Source organism: Triturus cristatus, chromosome 7 (genome assembly GCF_964204655.1).
Source record: "Triturus cristatus chromosome 7, aTriCri1.1, whole genome shotgun sequence".
NCBI classification, from domain to species: domain Eukaryota; kingdom Metazoa; phylum Chordata; class Amphibia; order Caudata; family Salamandridae; genus Triturus; species Triturus cristatus.
The window spans coordinates 1,131,812,877-1,131,826,632 of NC_140590.1; the positions used below are offsets into that span (position 1 = coordinate 1,131,812,877).

Sequence of the window (13,756 nt, forward strand, 5' to 3'; positions counted from 1 at the left end):
AGGTATGCTTTCAGTAAGCCTCCTACAGATGGCCCTCTGTTGAAGGGTCCTATAAATCCCCCCACAGACATTCCCCTGCAGACAGGTGCAGTCGCTCATTGCACCCACCTGCAAGGGAATCTGTCTCCCCTCTTTAAAGTGCACCGTGAAAATGAGGAGCTTTGATGCAACCACTCCTTATTTCACTTGAATGTGCTGCCCCCTAGGCAGCTCAAGTTCGCATCTGCCCTGAAGCCAATGCATTCACCATAATAAAAAGGGTGCCTGTATGGTAATACGGATCTTGGTTTACAGATTAACTAGACCCAACGTCACTGGCATATCCCATATATCTGTGCATGTGCTGGTTCACAGGTCTAGAACAGCAAGAAACCACAAGTGGCATTGAGGTAGTCCTAAGTACGGCAGTTCGGAATGAATCAATAAAATTAAGACGTTTTTAGTTCAACAGTATTGACTGATACATTTATTCTTCAACAAAAAGGCACAAACTAGTGACACATAAAATCAAATAATCAGCTTCTTCAGACAGCTGCTTCTTAAATAATCTGAATACAGTTTATCAGTGAGCATTGGTCACAGCTGGGGAAGCGTACTCGTTCTCTCAGCAGTCTTCAAGTGCTCGGGTTTTATACATGAATCAGGGTGGGAGACAGGGAAGTACTACAGCTTTTAACATAAAAGCTTCAGCTGAAGAGCCTATACGTGTGCTCTGTTGTGTCCACTGCCCTGATGACACTGGACTACGTTCTGGCACAAGAACGGAAAGACGTAATTTGATGGTCCCAGTATTATACAGTCTCGAAGGAGTGCGCCATTTGGTTATATTACTAGAGTGAGACAGCGAGTTTAAATTAAAAAAAAATACAATTACAATTAACCTGTTTGCCCGTCCTGTCACCTGCAACTAGATTGGCATTCACACATCTTTATTTCTAAGTTGTGTCCCATCTAATTCAATGCTGGAGATGCAGTCCACACTGGCCAAAAAACCCTTACTGGCACCAGCAATGTACATTTAGAACTCCAGGTCATCATCCTGCCACCCCGTACAACAAATTGAACATGATGCGGCTGACCACATTGTTGGCTTCTACACATACCACTACAGCAGTACATACAAATCCTGAACTTGAAGTATGTTAATAGAGGACCGCTGGCATTTTTGTAATAAGTGTACAGAAATGTATACAAATTAAATCAAGTAAACTGGCCAGCAATCTGTTCTACAGTGTGCCGTCAAGTAGGAGGCGGTACAGAGGGGTAAACCAAAGATGAAACCATCAAGTCTTGTTGGTCAGCAATACTGGCCTACTTACCACTTCTAAAACTGAACCACCATATTTTAGTAGTGTTTGCGTGTGAAATAAGAGGGAAGTCAAGCTTGGTTAGCAAAGTAATAAACCATTGCTCCACTTTCGCAGGACATGCAGTCCAGATGTAAGAAGCAATACTATGGCACACCTTTCACTTCACTGATCAAGTCCGAGGGCCTCGAGCTGCCGAGGGAGCGTGGATCTAAGGACTTTAGAATCCAGTTGGTGTCAGGATATTCATATCACGAGGCTTAAGGTTGTGAGTGCGAGTAATCAGAGTACTGCCCTCAACCTTTGGAAAATCCATCTTGGGTGGTTTGAGTGTGCGTGGGTCATCTGCAATCCGGGTGGTCTGGGCACGCATCAACTCCATAGGACTGGGCTTCTGAGCACCTTTGTAGGACTGCACAGTGAACCCTCCTGTGGGCGAGAGGAAGTGTTACAGATCAACAGATCACACAAGCGAATGACAAGGATACAGAAGCACGAAAATGCATGCATCAGCTCGGGGAAAATGCAATCCACACATTACAGCAGTAAGTATCTTACATTAGGAACAGTATTGCAAAAGCAAAAAATTTTTACAGTGGAGGGAATAGTTTAAAAGTCCATCAGGGGTAAACCTAATTGTTTTAAGTCACCAAGTTATAAAAGAAGTTAATTTCACGTTTCATTCACAGTGCTTAGCCCAAAACAGACAAGGAATATGCTACTTACCAGTATGCATCTGTTCTTGGCATGTAGAGCTGCAGAGCTATACACTGTGCATAGATCGCCATCTGGTGTTGGGCCCGGATGTTTGCAGTTTGTTTTTCTTCTTGGACAATGTTTGGAAGTCACGAGTTCGGGACTCCTCCTTCGGTCCGTACTGCGCATGGGCTTCGGCTCCATCCTCAGATTTTTCGCCAGCAGGGAAAAGATGGAGCGTAGTGATAATAGTAAAGAAACCCATGTGTGTTGTATCTAAATAAGATAGACTGGAACGGATACAGGTAGCCGGGGAGGCGGGTGGGCGTGTATAGATCTGCAGCTCTACATGCCAAGAACAGATGCATACTGGTAAGTAGCATATTTCGTTCGAGGCATATGAGCTGCAGATTATACACTGTGCATAGATTATATAGCAGTACCCAACCCTAGCGGCGACCACCGGTATCCGTTGCAGTGGTTTGAAACAGTGTCTTTAGTACAGCCTGGCCCACACTAGCTTGTTGTTTGGAGTGCACGTCTACACAGTAATGTTTTGTGAAGGTGTGCGGTGTTGACCATGTGGCTGCTTTGCAGATGTCATCTAAGGGTATGTTCCCTAGAAAAGCCATAGAAGCCCCTATCTTTCTTGTAGAGTGGGCTTTAGGTGGAACAGATGTTCTTTTTTCTTTGGGATAGCAAATTTGTATGCACTTTACAATCCACCTAGCTATCCCTGATTTTGAGATGGGGTTGCCTTTATGCGGTAGAGAGAACGAGACAAACAACTGTTTAGTCAAGTCAAAATTCTTTATTTTGACATGCAAAAGCATTATCATAAAAGTACAATAAAATTACATTATCACATCATGAAATAAAAGTTTAAAAGAGTGATAGTAGACATATCAAATTCAATAAATGAGCATAAAAGCAATGTGTTCTTTTATGGGTGCATAGAAGCCCTAGTCATTAAAATCTTTTTTAAATAAAAAGAAATCACTGCGATAGCTAGAGGGCTGTCTAAAGCTTTCATTTTAAGATAGGCTGCCCTGCAGGAGCGAAGTCCCCAGGATGTGAGCAGCGGTTTCAAATAGGCAACCCTTGGCAGTTGGTAAAATTTACAAAAAAGGATGCAGTGAATGTTGGACTGAGATGACAGGCCATCACATGGGCATTTCTCCAAGTTTCTCGACCAACAGTTCTGATTAGGGAATGTCAACAGTCTGAAAAAAGTGTCAGTGCGGAGCCGGGTCACGAGCATGCGGGAGAAAGGAGAAGGAATTACAGAAAGATAGTGTTGCATCCCTTCCACAGTAGTGCAGAGTTGATGTTCCTGTACAGTATACTTGGTGTTTTCAGTGATCCAGCGTCGATTTGCCAGGTGGCTAATGGCCAAGCGTTTTAGAGTCACTCTAGGGATGTTATTTAGGGTGGCTGGATCAGTGAAAAATTCTGGGTGTCCCATGTCGTGTAGCATCTTTCTGACAGAGTTCAGCCATTTTAAACTATGCACATTGCTCAGGCTGAGACAGTCCATAATAATTTCCCTGTTGAGGTGTGTTTCAGGAGTAGTCCACACTTTATGCCATAATATAACGGGTGCAGATTTTATCATGTCCATAATATATGTAAAACCAAGTTCTTTATGCAAAACAGAAACAGAAGTGCCGGGTGGTGTTGCCAAAAGGTATCTTAGAAAACGGTTCTCAGAGCGTTGTATGGGGTCTGCCTGGTCAATACCCCAAATCCCTGATCCATATGTGCATGTGGAAACGCACTTGGCACGGTAGATCTGTGATAAGGGGATGATCGGCCGTCCCCCTAGTTTTTTCGAGAAATTTATAAGTGCCCCTATGGCTTTAGAAAAGGCAACTCCTCTAGCTTGGGCAGCAGCCCGCCAGGAGCCCTTCTTCTCGAAGGTAATGCCCAAATAGGGGAACCTATCAACACTTTCAAGCTTGCTACCGTTAATGAAAATGGAGCATTTTCTTTTCCCTATTCCCAGGCCGCAAGACATGGTAAAAGTCTTTGATGCATTAATTTTTAGGCCTCGGTGTGACATGAATTCTGTGAAATCATTTACTGCACGTTGGAGGCCCATGCGGTTCTGACATAATTGCGGCGTCATCCGCGTAAAGTAATATGGGTTTCCCATTTACAGTGGGGTAGTCATGATAATTTCTGTTAAAATACTGGCCTACTGAATTTATATAGAGAGTGAACAGTAAGGGAGCTAAAATGCAGCCCTGCCTTACACCTCTTTTAATGTAAAACCTATCCGAGCACTCTCCTCGTCTGCCATATCTGACACGAGCTGATGCACCCCTATATAGCTCTTTAATAAAGGCGAGAATGGGGAGCTCAATGCCAATCTCGGCCAGGGATTCCCAAAGCATCTCATGGTTAACGCAGTCAAATGCAGAACTGAGGTCTACAAAGGTCACGAACAGGTTCCCCTTTCTTGCCCGAGTATATTTTGCAATAATACGGGTCAAATTCAGACCTTGCTCAATAGTACCTCTGCCCTGTCTAAAACCATATTGTAAATTTGAAATAATGTCATGTTCACCCAACCAGTCATGCATCCGATTTAAAATAATGCGCCCTGCGACTTTCATGAGAGAGTCGAGCAAAGAGATAGGGCGGTAGTTAGATGGATTGTTCCTATCACCCTTTTTAAAAATCGGGACAACGACCGCTTCAGGCCATGTGTCTATAAAACCTGTTTAATTCAGGGAATTTAGGACGTTTGTTAACAGGGGGGCCCATAAGTCCAGCTGTGCTTTAAAAACGTCAATAGGAACACAGTCAGGGCCGGGGGCCTTCCCAGAGGGGCTTTCAGTCAATGCCATAAGGACCTCAGTACAATCAAAAATAAGGTCTAAGGGAAAAAGAGAGGGAGCATTCAGCTCTTTGTCTTGGTTATGGTGGGGATCCAGACAAGCTGTAGGGACCATAGCGTCACTTATATCATATAGTGTGCCAAAGTGGTCAACCCACTGTTCAGTCTTTCTGAAAGATTGCATTCTTTGTATGTAGTAAAGTAAAGCCCTTTTAACATCAAGTGTATGTAGAGCCCTTTCCGCAACAGATTGAGGTTGCGAGAAAAAAAACGGTAATTCCACCGATTGATTGAGATGGAAGGGGGAAATGACCTTGGGCAGAAATTTAGGATTTGTGCGAAGTATTATCTTGCTGTGATCTATCTGTAGAAAGGGTTCTTGTATAGTGAACGCTTGTATTTCACTAACCCTTCTAAGGGAAGTGATAGCCACGAGAAAAGCTGTTTTCCAAGTAAGGAACTGCAGCTCACATTTATGCATTGGTTCGAAAGGGGGACCCATCAGCCTTGTAAGAACTACGTTTAGATTCCACACAGGTGAGGGTGGTACCCTGGGCAGAATTACTCTTTTAAGGCCATCCATGAAAGCTTTAATAGCAGGCACTCTGAAAAGTGATAAATGCTGTCTGTTTTGCAGGTAAGCAGCAATTGCGGCTCAGTGTAAACGGATGGATGAGTATGCCAGGTTACACCTCTGTAGATGGAGCAGGTAGCATATAATGTGCTGTATGGATACATCTAAAAAGGTTGATTGTATTGTTACGGCAGTAAACAACAAATCTCTTCCACTTAGTGGCATAGCATGCTCGAGTGGTAGGACGTCTGGCTTCCCTGATAATGTTCATGCAATCAGGGGGAAGGTTAAGGTATCCAAATTCTAAGATTTCAGGAGCCAGATCGCAAGGTTGAGCTGAGCTGGGTCCGGGTGCCTGATTTCTCCATGGTTCTGGGTTAGGAGGCATGGGGACAGGTGCAGTTTTTGATGTGGTACCACTGAGAGCTGTAGTAGCGTGGTGTACCATGGCTGCCTGGCCCATGTTGGAGCTACCAGAATGAGTGTGAGGGAGTGCTGTTGTAGCTTCCTTACCACTTATGGAATTAGCGGGAGAGGTGGAAAGGCGTATGCAAATTTGCCTGACCAGTTCATCCATATCGCATTGCCTTTGGACAATGGGTGTGGGTATCTGGCGGCGAAGCTTGGGCATTTTTTGTTTTCCAGGGTGGCGAAGAGGTCTATCTGAGGATGACCCCACTTGTGAAAGAATGGGTGAAGAACTTGTGGATGCAGTTCCCATTCGTGCATTTGCTGCGTTTGTCTGCTGAGCAGATCTGCCATGGTGTCTCGTATCCCTGGGACGTGTTGTGCCAGGAGAAAGATTTTTTGTGGGATTGCCCATCTCCATATGCTCTGTGCTAAACGAGAGAGCTGTGGAGAGTGTGTCCCCCCCCTGTTTTTGAATGTAGTACATTGCAGTCATATTGTCTGTGTGAATGAGGACTGCTTTGGCTGAGATTTGTTTTTGAAACTATTTCAGGGCTAGAAAGATCGCCAATAACTCCAGATGGTTGATGTGGAGTAACTTTTGTTGTGGCGTCCATATACCTTGCACTGTAAGGTGTAATAGGTGCGCTCCCCAGCCGGAGAGCGATGCGTTCGTTGTTAGAATTACCTGAGGAACCGGGTCCAGGAACGGTCGCCCTTTGGAAAGGTTTGTGGTGTTCCACCACTGCAGAGAGCGATGGGTGCGACCGTCCACCAACACCAGATCCGTTAGCTGCCCCTGGGCCTGGTTCCACTGGCGTGCTAGGCACTCTTGGAGTGGACGCATGTGGAGTCTTGCATGAGGCACTATGAAGATGCAAGATGCCATCATCCCCATTAGCTTCATAAACACTCTTGCTGGGAGAGAGTGCTGAAGAATGAATTTTTGGCGCAAGGCTTGTATGCTTGCGATCCTGGCTGAAGTGGGATAGGCTATAGCTTTTGAGGTGTCTATAGTGGCACCAAGGTATTGCTTTGTGTTAGATGGTATCAGCTGGGACTTTTGGTGGTTCACTGTGAAACCTAGCTGGTGGAGTAATTGGATGGTAGTGTTTTATGTTGCACACACTGGTTTTAGGACGCGGCTTTTATTAGCCAGTCGTCCAAGTAAGGGAAGACGTGAATGTGTTGTCTTCTGAGGTGTGCCGCCACTACTGCTAGGCATTTGGTAAACACTCTTGGTGCGGTCGGGACCCCGAAGGGGAGAACCTTGAACTGATAATGTTGGCCGTCCACTACAAATCTGAGGTACTTTCTGTGAGAAGGGTGTATTGGAATATGAAAGTATGCGTCTTTCAAGTCCAGGGTAGTGAGAAAGTCGTCCTGGCAGAAGAGTGGGAGAACTTGTTGGAGAGTTACCATGTGAAAATGGTCTGAATGTATGTATGCATTTAGAGGCCGGAGGTCTCGAATGGGCCGTAGGGTCTCGTCTCTCTTTGGTATCAGAAAGTACAGAGAGGAGACCCCTGATTGATGGGGACCTGCTCTATAGCTTGTTTTTGCAGGAGGGAGATCACCTCTTGTTTCAGCAGTGTGGTATGTTCTTGTGACATTGTACGGTGCCTGGGTGGAATATTTGGGGGGTAGATGTTAGTTCGAGACAGTACCCTGACCGAATAATTTGGGTCACCCATTTGTCTGATGTTATGGTCTCCCAAGTTTGAAAAAAAAGTCTTGTAGTCTGCCCCCGACTGGAGTGGAATGGTCTGGGGGGAGCGGGGGAAAGTCATTGTGTGGGCGGTGTGGCAGAACGGGCGGTGCTGGTTTTGCCCCTCCCTTATTATTGTTCCCTCTATATCCACCTCTTTGATAGCCCTTTGTGAAGGTAGTCTGAGGAGGGGACTTGTAGGACGTAGAGACGTTATCGGCAGAGTAACCCCTGCCAGTGCCTCGAAAGGAGGAACGGCGAAAGGAGCGTCTAGGAGTGTGGGATTGTAATGCTCCCATAGACTTTGCCGTATCTGTATCCTTTTTCATTTTTTCCAGGGCTTCGTCTACTTTTGGGCCAAATAAGTGTTGTTGGTCAAACGGGTGGTTCAATATAGATGCTTGGACCTCCGGCTTGAAGCCTGAGATTCTGAGCCAGGCGTGGCGGCGAAGCAAACCAATGGTGTTTATAGCCGTGGAAGCTGTGTCTGCTGCGTCAAGTGCACATTTAATAGAGGTGTTGGTAATGATCTTTCCCTCTTGTATCAGTTCATGAGCCTTATTTTTATATTTTTCTGGGAGATGTTGCATGATAGCCTCCAGCTCATCATAGTGCGCTGTCGTACCGTGCCAGCAGCGCTTGCGTGTTGGCGATGCGCCACATATTGGCAGCTTGCGAGGCGGTGCGTTTGCCTGACGCATCCAAGAGCTTGGATTCCTTATCGGGTGGTGGAGCCTCACCAGATGACTGAGAATTGGATCGCTTTCTAGTTGTGGATACCACTAATGAGTCTAAGGGCACAGGTCCTTTAATATAGGCAGGATCTGTGGGGGCTGCCTTATATTTTCTCTCTATTCTGGGGTTTAAGACCCTAGCCCTGACTGGGTCTCTGAAAACCTCTGCCGCATGTTTGGTCACTCCTTTAAGCATGGGTAATATGGCAGTAGATTTATCTGCGATGTCAAAAGTGTCAAGTAGGAAGTCTTCCTCAACTGGATCACTGTGCAACTCCACCCCATGATAGTGTGCCGCCCGTTGTAGTAAGTGGTGGAACCCCAGGGAGTCCTCTGGTGGAGATGGCCTGGATGGATAAAGATCATCCTGAGGCACATCTGGGACATCTGGATTATGATAATCCTCCCATGGGTCGGATGTGCCCGGAGGAGTAGGGTCCTGTGGGGCATCTGTTAGATCATAGTATGGATCCCCTTGGTCATCAGGGTCTGGAGACGGGGTTGGAGAGCGATGAGGCAAGGGTGGAGAAGGTGGGGGCGGAGATGGGGGGAGGTGGAGGTGGTGGGAAGGGTACTCTGAAAGGAGATGTGGCAGAGTCCTTCCGTTTTGGCGGTGGAGGAGGAGCTGGCTTGTCTAAAGGTCTTTTCTTTGACGACAAAGTCAAATGTTCAGTCTTTGGATCCTTTGTTAAAGTCTTTTGTCGAGGATCTGGCGTGAATAGCTCCTCCGGCACCGATTCATCCGTCAGTGCCGATGTTTTCGAAGCCATTGGCTTCTTCGGTTGATCCGTGCCATGCTTTTTCGGGGCCTCCGATTTTTTGTTCGGTGCAGAGGCAGGCTTCGGCACGGGAGCTTCGGTGCCGAGGGATTTATGTTTGGTCGGCACAGAGAGGCCAGGTTTCGACACCGATGGCTTCGGAACGGAGCTTGGTGTGGATTTCTTCGGTGCCGAATGAATATGCTACTTACCAGTATGCATCTGTTCTTGGCATGTAGGGCTGCTGACATTCATATCTGTGCATAGATCGCCGCCTAGTGTTGGGTCCGGATGATTGCACATTGTTGTCCTGGAAGAGTCTTCGAAGTATTCTGAGATGGGTGACTCCTCCCCTGGACCACAGTGCGCATGGGCATCCTCTCCATCCCCAGATTGTTTTTCGCCATTGTGGCAGTGATGGAGTAGATACAGGAAGTGATGACCATGCTATACAGTAATTCTGAGAGCTGCAGCTGCGACAGGCGCCGGGGAGGAGGGTGGGCGATATGAATGTCAGCAGCCCTACATGCCAAGAACAGATGCATACTGGTAAGTAGCATATTCAGTTCGAGGCATGTGGGCTGCTGAATTCATATCTGTGCATAGAATACACAGCAGTACCTCCTATTAGCGGCGGCTACCCGTGCCAGCTGCAGCAGTCTGAAAAAGAGTTTTGAGAACAGCCTGTCCTACAGCTGCCTGCTGTTTTGAGTGTACATCTACACAGTAATGTTTGGTAAATGTATGTCTAGTGGACCATGTGGCTGCTCTACATATTTCCTGTAAAGGAATGTTTCCCAGGAAAGCCATGGACGCCCCTAACTTCCGTGTTGAGTGGGCTCGTGGTGGAATCGTTAATGTGCGTTTAGCTTTTTGATAACAAATTTGGATACATTTAACGATCCATCTGGCTATACCTGTTTTGGAAATGGCGTTGCCTTTGTGTTGTGGAGAGAAGGCAACGAAGAGTTGTTTAGTCTTCCTAAAGGTTTTAGTTCTGTCAATATAGTACATGAGGGCCCTCTTTACATCTAGTGTGTGGAGCATCCTCTCAGCGACATTTTGTGGGTTTTGAAAGAAAACAGGCAGTTCAATGGTTTGGTTCATGTGGAACTGCGATATTACTTTAGGCATGAATTTGGGGTTGGTACGTAGTACGACCCGGTTTGCGTGAACTTGTATAAATAGCTCCTGAATGGTTAGTGCCTGGAGTTCACTAACTCTTCTTAAGGAAGTGATGGCAACCAGGAAAGCCACTTTCCAGGTGAGGAATTGAATCTCACAAGAATGGAGAGGTTCAAAGGGTGGACCCATTAGTCTGGTGAGGACTAAGTTGAGGTTCCACACCGGTGCTGGGGGGTGCCTTGGGGGAATCACCCGTTTAAGTCCTTCCAAGAAGGCTTTGATAGCAGGCACTCTGAATAAAGAGAGGTGCTGCCTGTTTTGGAGATAGGCTGCTATTGCTGTTAAATGGACACGTATTGAGGTGTATGCCAGATTGCATCAGTATAGGTGTAATAGATAGCAGATTATGTTCTGAATAGATGCGTCTAGCGGGTTAATGTAATTGTTGTTGCAATAAATGACAAACCTCTTCCATTTGGCTGCATAGCAAGCTCTGGTAGTGGGTCTCCTAGCTTCCTTAATGATCTCCATACAGTCAGGTGGCAGGTTTAGGTAGCCAAACTCTAGGACTTCAGGAGCCAGATTGCCAGGTTCAGCTGTTGCGGATCTGGGTGCTGAATTTCTCCATGGTTCTGCGTCAAAAGCGCGGGTTTGATCAGCAGCCTTTGATGCGGCACCACGGAAAGTTCCAGAAAGGTGGTGTACCATGGCTGGCGTGCCCATGTTGGAGCAACCAGGATGAGTGTCAGTGAGTGCTGTCGCAGTTTGCGTGCCACCAGCTGTATCAGCGGCGCTGGGGGAAAAGCGTACGCAAATTTGCCGGACCAGTTCATCCATATCGCATTGCCCTGCGACTGTGGATGTGGGAACCTGGCGGCAAAGGTTTGGCATTTTGCGTTTTCCCTTGTGGCGAATAGGTCTATCTCTGGATGACCCCACTGCTGGAAGTACGGTTGGAGTACTGATGGGTGTAACTCCCACTCGTGCATCTGGTGGCTGTGTCTGCTGAGCAGATCCGCCATCTGGTTGTCCTTGCCTGGGAGGTGTTCCGCCATGAGGAATATGTTCCTCTGAATGGCCCACTTCCACATGCTCTGAGCTAGATGAGACAGCTGTGGAGAGTGTGTTCCTCCCTGTTTCTGTATGTAGTACATGGCAGTCATGTTGTCCGTCCGGATCAACACGACCTTGTTGCACAGGTGTACTTTGAATGCTTTCATCGCCAGGAAGATTGCCATCAGTTCCAGAAGGTTGATGTGCATCTTCTTTTGTTGTGTAGTCCATAGTCCCTGCACTGTGTAATTGAGTACATGAGCTCCCCATCCCTGGAGAGATGCGTCCGCTGTCAGTATTATTTGTGGAACAGGCTCTTGGAACGGTCGGCCCTTGCAAAGGTTTTGTGGATTCCACCAATGCAGAGAGTTGTATGCCCGACCGCTCACCAACACTAGGTCTTTTAGTTGCCCGTGAGAGCCTGATTCCATTGACGTGCTAAGCACTCCTGAAGCGGGCGCATATGTAGTCTCGCGTGTGGGACTATGAAGATGCAGGAGGCCATCATGCCTATCAACTGCATGAAGACTCGCGCCGGAAGGGAGTGTTGAGGTTTGAATTTTGAGATCAGCAGTTGCATGCTGTTGATTGTCACTAAAGTTGGCTGAGCTGTGGCAGCCAGAGTGTTGATTGTCGCGCCTAAGTACTGTTGTACGTGCGCAGGTTGAAGACTTGATTTTGGGTAATTTAGTGAGAATCCCAGATCGTGAAGAAGGTGAATGGTGTGGGACATGTGGGTGGCACATTGTTGTGCTGACTTGGCCTGAACTAGCCAATCGTCCAAATAGGGGGGGGGGGAAGACGTGAATATTTTGTCTTCGCAGATGCGCGGCCACTGTCGCCAGGCACTTGGTAAAGACCCTGGGTGCTGTTGTTACTCCGAAGGGGAGAACTTTGAACGGATAGTGATTCCCTTGAATAGTGAATCTGAGGTATTTCCTGTGTGAAGGGTGTATTGGTATGTGGAAGTATGCATCCTTCAGGTCTAGCGTAGCTAGGAAATCCCCCTGACTGAGTAGTGGGAGAACCTGTTGGAGGGTGAGCATATGGAAATGCTCCGATAGTATATATAGGTTTAGGGGTCGCAGGTCTAGGATAGGTCTGAGCGAGCCGTCCTTTTTTGGGATCAAGAAGTACAGAGAGTACACCCCTGTGCCCTGCTGGGCGATGGGCACTACTTCTATGGCCCCTTTTGCGAGCATAGCAAGCACCTCTTGCTGGAGTAAATCTAAGTGTTCGGCTGACATAGGACGGTGCTTTGGTGGTATGTTGGGTGGAGTGGAAGTTAGTTCCAGACAGTACCCATGTTGAATGATGTCCCTGACCCACCTGTCTGTGGTGATGTTCTTCCATGCGGACAGGAACAGCTGGAGTCGTCCCCCGACAGGTGTTAAGTGGTCGGGGGGTAGGGAGAGGGCGTCACTGTTTGTTCTTTGGGGAGGACCTGGTGTTGCCATATCCAGGTCCCCTGCCCTTGGTGCTGGATCCACGATATCCACCCCTGTTGTTTTTGTCGTAGGTGGTTTGTGTGCCACCTTTAGCATACTGTTGTTGTGACCCCTGGCCCCTTGATGTTCCCCTATTTCCAGTGCGACGAAAGGAGCCACTACAGAATTGTTGGGTTTGTAGCGCCCCCATAGATTTGGCAGTATCTGTGTCTTTTTTATTTTCTCTAGGGTAGTGTCAGCGTCTGGGCCAAATAAAAATTCCGTGTTAACTGGTAAGTTGAGGATATTGTTTTGGATCTCGGGTTTGAAGCCTGAGATGCGTAACCAGGCATGGCGTCGCAGCATATGACTTGTGTTTATTGCCCTGGCCGCTGTGTCAGCTGCGTCTAGGGCGCATTTTATGGACGCATTAGTGAGGAGTTGTCCTTCTCTAATGAGGAGTTCCGCTGACTCTTTATACTCCTCTGGTAGGTGTTGGAGCAGTGACTCCAGCGTGTCATAATGTGACCTGTCATAACGTGCCAGGAGTGCCTGTGTATTGGCAATGCGCAGGATATTGGCTGCTTGCGCTGCAACACGTTTGCCCGATGTTTCAAGGACCTTTGACTCTTTGTCTGGGGGAGGAGCATCACCAGTTGTCTGTGAGCGGGCTCTTTTGCGAGCGTTGGCAACAACCATAGAGTCTAATGGCAACTGACCCCTAATGTATTTAGGGTCACAAGGTGCAGGCTTATATTTCTTTTCAATCCTGGGGTTTAACACCCGGGCCCTTGTGGTGTCCTTGAAAATGTCTTCGGCAGGCTTCAGAACCCCTTTAAGCATGGGCAGAGTCTTGACAGTCCTTTCTGAAGATGCGAAAGTGTCAAGCAGGAAGTCCTCCTCAATGGCGTCAGAATGTAGCTCCACCCCGTGATGAGCAGCAGCCCGTTCGATAAGGGCATTAAATGCGGCCGTGTCCTCTGTAGGAGACGTTTTAATATTGTAGAGTTGTGCATCCTGAGTATGAGGCGTGACACTTTGGTCTGTGGGGTCATCCCATGCCTGATCAGGGTCTTGTGTTTCATCGGGATCTGCGTCCCCGGGGTAGATGGTATCGTCCCCAC

General features: G+C 47.4%; 1 protein-coding gene across 10 annotated transcripts in view; it reads right to left on the minus strand.

The window, feature by feature from the left end:
* Positions 1-436: 436 nt before the first annotated feature.
* Positions 437-13,756, minus strand: part of KIAA1191 (KIAA1191 ortholog) — a 172,511-nt gene continuing 159,191 nt past the window's right edge. For all 10 annotated transcript variants that reach the window (XM_085618277.1, XM_085618271.1, XM_085618272.1 and 7 more), the window contains one exon: positions 437-1,736. In XM_085618277.1, coding sequence (XP_085474403.1) covers positions 1,528-1,736 — 209 coding nt within the window. In that variant the 3' untranslated portion in view covers positions 437-1,527. The remainder of the gene's footprint in view (positions 1,737-13,756) is intronic.